We start from the raw sequence: 4,890 nt of genomic DNA, 5'->3' as shown, positions 1-4,890 counted from the left end.
TTTCTTCACACAAACTATTTTGAACCATTTTAGAAAAAAAAAAAAATGAGCTGCCTAAAATCTGTCCACGGTTAACAGTTAATGGAAAATCACTGATTTGCCTTTGCAGGCAGCACTTAATGTCAGTAACTCAGGCTGTTTTCCAATTTTGCAGTAAATTTTTATACCGAAACCAATTTAGGAAGCTATTTAGTCCATGGGCTTCTTTAGTTGAAAGATGATGTGAGTAGTATAGAGTAATGACATTTTCTAATCCACATCAGAATATTAGCAAGTTACTAATGGCTCCATTTTGATACCGTCACTTTTATTTATTTATTTTTTTTGCGTTACGCGGGCCTTTCACTGTTGTGGCCTCTCCCGTTGCGGGGCACAGGCTCCGGACGCGCAGGCCAAGCGGCCGTGGCTCACGGGCCCAGCCGCTCTGCGGCACGTGGGATCTTCCCAGACCGGGGCACGAACCCATATCCCCTGCATCGGCAGGCGGACTCTCAACCACTGCGCCACCAGGGAAGCCCCCGTCACTTTTAAAATACAGGAGAGAGATCAAGTTGCTTACGGAAACATTGTGGATTATGTTAAAAACAGTGTTGCTTTATAACAGTTGAGATAATAAATAATTCAGGTTTTGCTTTTAGTATATCAGTTTATCTCCATCTTGGGTCAGACCTAAGAGAGAAAGTTCCCAGATTTCTGTTGCCTATCTAATCAAGTCCTCTGGTAGTAGTTTGGTCTCTTGTTGTAGGAATGCCAATTTTAATTTTTCCCTTTCTTCTTCTTTTTATCTGCCTCTTTGCTACTAGCAAACTGTTCGGTGATTTCTACTCTCTCCACTGGCATTACAATGGGAGGCATTCTGAGATCATTGGTTTTCTGGAATGATATTTCAGGCATATTTAAGTGCTTTACGATATTCCTGGGTTTATGTAGGTTTTGTCCTACATGTATTGGTGGTAGGTTTCTGAAAGGCACCAGTACGAAAATGACAGGGACCCTGGGGTCTAGGGTCAGATTGGGTTGCAGTTGTCCACTTGTCACTTGAAAAGACTGTCTGGGAAAGACATTGTTTAAGTGGTAGCCCTCTAAAGCTGCCTGAGCTCTTATGTTCTGATTCTCTTTTGCCTGGGGAAGAATATTGGTGAAATAGGGTTTCACCCCTGTTATGGCATTGATTTCATATGCATTGTGCCTGTCTGCCAGTGCTCTCCCGGTTAAAATGGGCTGGAAAACAGTCACTCCTGACATACCACTCACAAAGTTGTTGAGGAGAGAATGCCAAAGCCCACCACTTATTGGGCTCAAAGTGACCTGTGGCCATAAACTGGCCAGGCTCCGGAGAGCTTCGCGGTTCCATGCTGAGGCAGGAAATTCAGCCTCAGTATGATAGAGCTGAGAAAAGTAAATACTAAGAGTGACGTCTGGATACATTACCAGGAAATTGTACATTTTGCTGATGCAGCAGTGGTTAGCTTCATTGCAAGGGGAGTTGCTGGAATACAGAATGATATGTCTGATGCCGTCGTTATTGTGTATGGTGGAGTCAAAGTAACCATTCATCTCAAATAACATTGATTCCGGATGGGTATCATTCCCAGTGCAACTGCTAGCATGGCCCTTTTGCACCAGGCTTCCAGAAGAAGTTTTTAGTTCATAGAACGTGAGATGTTTTGTTTGAGGATATGTTGGTCCATAAGGGAATCCAAAAATCTGATAAAATTCTGTGTAGGGAACTCTTGCTTCTTCACCTGTCTGAATATGGTAAGGACAATTAGAGCAATCGAGAGAGAATCTCAGCCAGTAATAAGGTTTTACTATTGTTCCACGATTGGCTAGGTATTCCTCATATAAGGGCTCCATTACTAGTTTTATTGTCTTCTAGCCGCAACCCTAAACAAGGAAGAGAAATTATATATAAAACCAATGCAGGGAAAATGAAAGACAATGCATGAATCTATTGAGCCATACTTTTCTTTAAAGGAATTAGCCTAGCAACTATGGTAGCATCTTTGATTCTAAAAGATAGTGATTTATAGCCGTAGATTAGAAAGTTCAGGATTCTAATCCTGAGGATTAGACAGATCCTGGGTAGGAGACAAAAAAGAAAGGCACAATACACTTTTACCTATTCCATAGATTCTGAGGTAGTAGAGCAAATGGGTTAACAGTGCAAGTTCTAGAAACAGACTGTCTTGTTTCAAATCTAGGCTCTGCTGCTTACCAGCTTTGTGACTTTTGGCAAGTTATAGAATGTCTGGGAGCCACAGCTTCCTTCTCTGTAAAATGAGGATAAGAATAGAACCTATCTCACAAGATTATGTCGAGGATTGAATGACGGAATAAATATAAAATGCTTTATTATGTGCCTGACACATATTAAGCACTCGATACATATTAGCTCTCAGTAGTAACAGTATAAATCCCCCAGGTTATCATGATTCCGGTTTATGACAGTACAGAGAAATAAGCAGGGGTTTTGCATTTTGTTCATAATATTCTTCCTTTGATTCTTTTCTGAATATGAAAGTATCTAATATATTGTGCGGAGGTTTTGAGTGTGCTTGCATTTAAAATCAGCTATTTCTTCAAATCACTGGCAATAATTTGGAGGTGGTTTTCTTTTGGGGAATAGAATCTTAGGGTCTATTTTGCTTAATGGTAAAGACTTCTTGGAGAAGTGCCACTTGAGTATTCTTTGGGTTGTGGACCCTCATTCATTGACATCTGAGAGTTTTATTTCCAGTGGGTGGGTCTTATTAGAGCATTTTGGAAACTTTACTATTCTGGAAAGCAAAGATGATTCTTCAGGATATTCCAAATAAATAGTTTCTTGGACGTTAAGCCCCCAAAGTTAAGATTTTAAGTAATGATTTTTCCTTTACAAAAATATCCCTTCAGTATCATTGTTCCTAAGCAGCAGCCAAGGGCATTATAATATAGTTTTAGAAACATTTTACAGTCACTTTTTATTTTACAAGTATTACATGTTTCTTTTGTAGAATATTTTTTTAAATGCTGATACATGACAAAAACCCTCATACCACTTTGTATCAGTTTATATTCCCCTCACTGTTAACAGGTCTATTCCCCCCAGTCTTTTTGCTGTGTATGTTTGCAACGCACAACATAATTAAACCATGTTTTATACTTTGTTTTTTCACTTCGTATTATGTCATGAGGTTTTTCTTCAAAAAACACAATGTTCATGGCTATTTTATCACAAAACTATAACAGGTTCTTTCCTCTTATCATTATTATAAATAATACTTTGATGAACATTTCTGTAAATGTCATTCATGTCTCCAATTCTTTAATGTAGAGCACTAGAAGTTGTATTATTAGATCAAGCTTCGTCAGATTGCTTCCTAGGATGATGTACCAATTTTGTCATTGTCTCCCAGTGTTGTTTATTATGCCCTTTGTCAATCTGAGAAGTGAGCATCAGTATCTCTTCATGGTTATACTTTGTACCTTTTCAATTCCTGGTGAAAAGGTACAAAGGATACCTTTTTACATGCTTATTGGTCTGTAGTATTTATTCTTCTGTGAAAGATATATGATCCCTTACCATTTTTTTTTGTTTGAGGTTTTTCTGATTGATTTGCAATAACTCCTTATGTATCAAGAACATTAGCTGTCATATTTGTTGCAAATATTTTACCTGGTTTATAGAGCCTTTTAATTATTCTGATGGTATTTTTAATTGAGCCAAATTTTACATTTTATGTGGTCTAATTACCATTATGATTTATTTTTTACTACTGTATTTAGAAAAGACTTCCCATCAAAGAGGAGTTTAAGTATTCCCCATTATTTTCTTCTAGTATGTATGGTTTGTACATTACACTCTTTGTCCAGGCAGCAAAATGAATAAAGCAGAAAATTTTAAAGGGGTAAACTGACCATTGCAACAAAATTAATTTCTCACTTTTCGAAATCTAATTTATTACTTCAAAAGTATTTATTACAGCCTCTCATATGGAAGCTCTTTGATCAACTTCTGTCTTCCTCAACCCAGATCACCTCAGTATTTGTATTTGATACAGCCTGATCTCCAGGCTGAAACCTGCAGAGTTCCTTTGCTAATCCTGTCCTGGGCAGAAAATATTTTAGGAGCTCAGTCCAACTGTTGATGGGATATGACTTTACCCATGTCACCATTATCCTAATGGCTGATATCTCTTCAGTAACTCTGGGCACCGCATACCCATCAAATTCCAGGTTTCATCTAATCTCTGACATGTCAACTTAGTCCATAGAATTGGGTGTTTACCTCAGTTGGCTCCTTAGTGCTATATTTTCCTGCCCTGAGGCTTCTTACACCTTGCATAGATTTTCCATGGGATCCTGGACTCTTTTCCTTCTTAACCCTTGGCAGTGGGCTGATCACCTAGAACCCGACAGCATCTCCTGCTTGATCCTGCGTCGTGTTTTCTCCCTGGACCTGCTCCTCTCTCAGCCTTACTCATGAAACTGGATCTCTTTGAATATCAAAACTTGCTGAAACCAAGCCCAAAGTCTCACTTTCTTTTGAATATTGTGCCCTGAATGTGGTCTGCCATTGGGTGGCATACCTGATATCCAGGTTACAACTTAAATTACAGTGTCAACTCACCCATAGGAAATTGACAGATTGATTTGGTTAAAATGTTATGGAAGCGGTACCAAGAGGCCCTTTTCTGCCTTTACTTTTTTTTTTTTTTTTGGAGTGGGGTGTGCAGAGATAACTGTATGTAATAGTCCCAGAATTATCCTTCTGGGAAGGAGAAGTCTTTGTGTTTTCAAGATAAAGGCAGTATGGAAAGTCCTGATTGCTTTTCTAAGCACGCCTTCCTTTGCCTCCCTCTCCTATGGCTATTTTGGCCATGAATGATGCATCATTACTGTCTTAAA

General features: G+C 38.7%; 1 protein-coding gene across 1 annotated transcript; it reads right to left on the bottom strand.

The window, feature by feature from the left end:
- Positions 1 to 756: 756 nt before the first annotated feature.
- On the bottom strand, positions 757 to 1,857 carry APOBEC4 (apolipoprotein B mRNA editing enzyme catalytic polypeptide like 4). The gene has a single exon (XM_060088510.1). The coding sequence runs from the start codon at positions 1,855 to 1,857 to the stop codon at positions 757 to 759; it is 1,101 nt and encodes a 366-aa protein (XP_059944493.1).
- Between the last annotated feature and the right edge of the window lie 3,033 nt (positions 1,858 to 4,890).

Source organism: Mesoplodon densirostris, chromosome 2 (genome assembly GCF_025265405.1).
Source record: "Mesoplodon densirostris isolate mMesDen1 chromosome 2, mMesDen1 primary haplotype, whole genome shotgun sequence".
Taxonomy (NCBI): domain Eukaryota; kingdom Metazoa; phylum Chordata; class Mammalia; order Artiodactyla; family Ziphiidae; genus Mesoplodon; species Mesoplodon densirostris.
Note: the sequence above shows the minus strand (reverse complement) of the source record. Positions and strands in the feature narration are given on the sequence as shown.

Excerpts from the sequence above, each read along its gene's own strand:
- APOBEC4 (XM_060088510.1), bottom strand. The coding sequence starts at position 1,857 with ATGGAGCCCTTATATGAGGAATACCTAGCCAATCGTGGAACAATAGTA.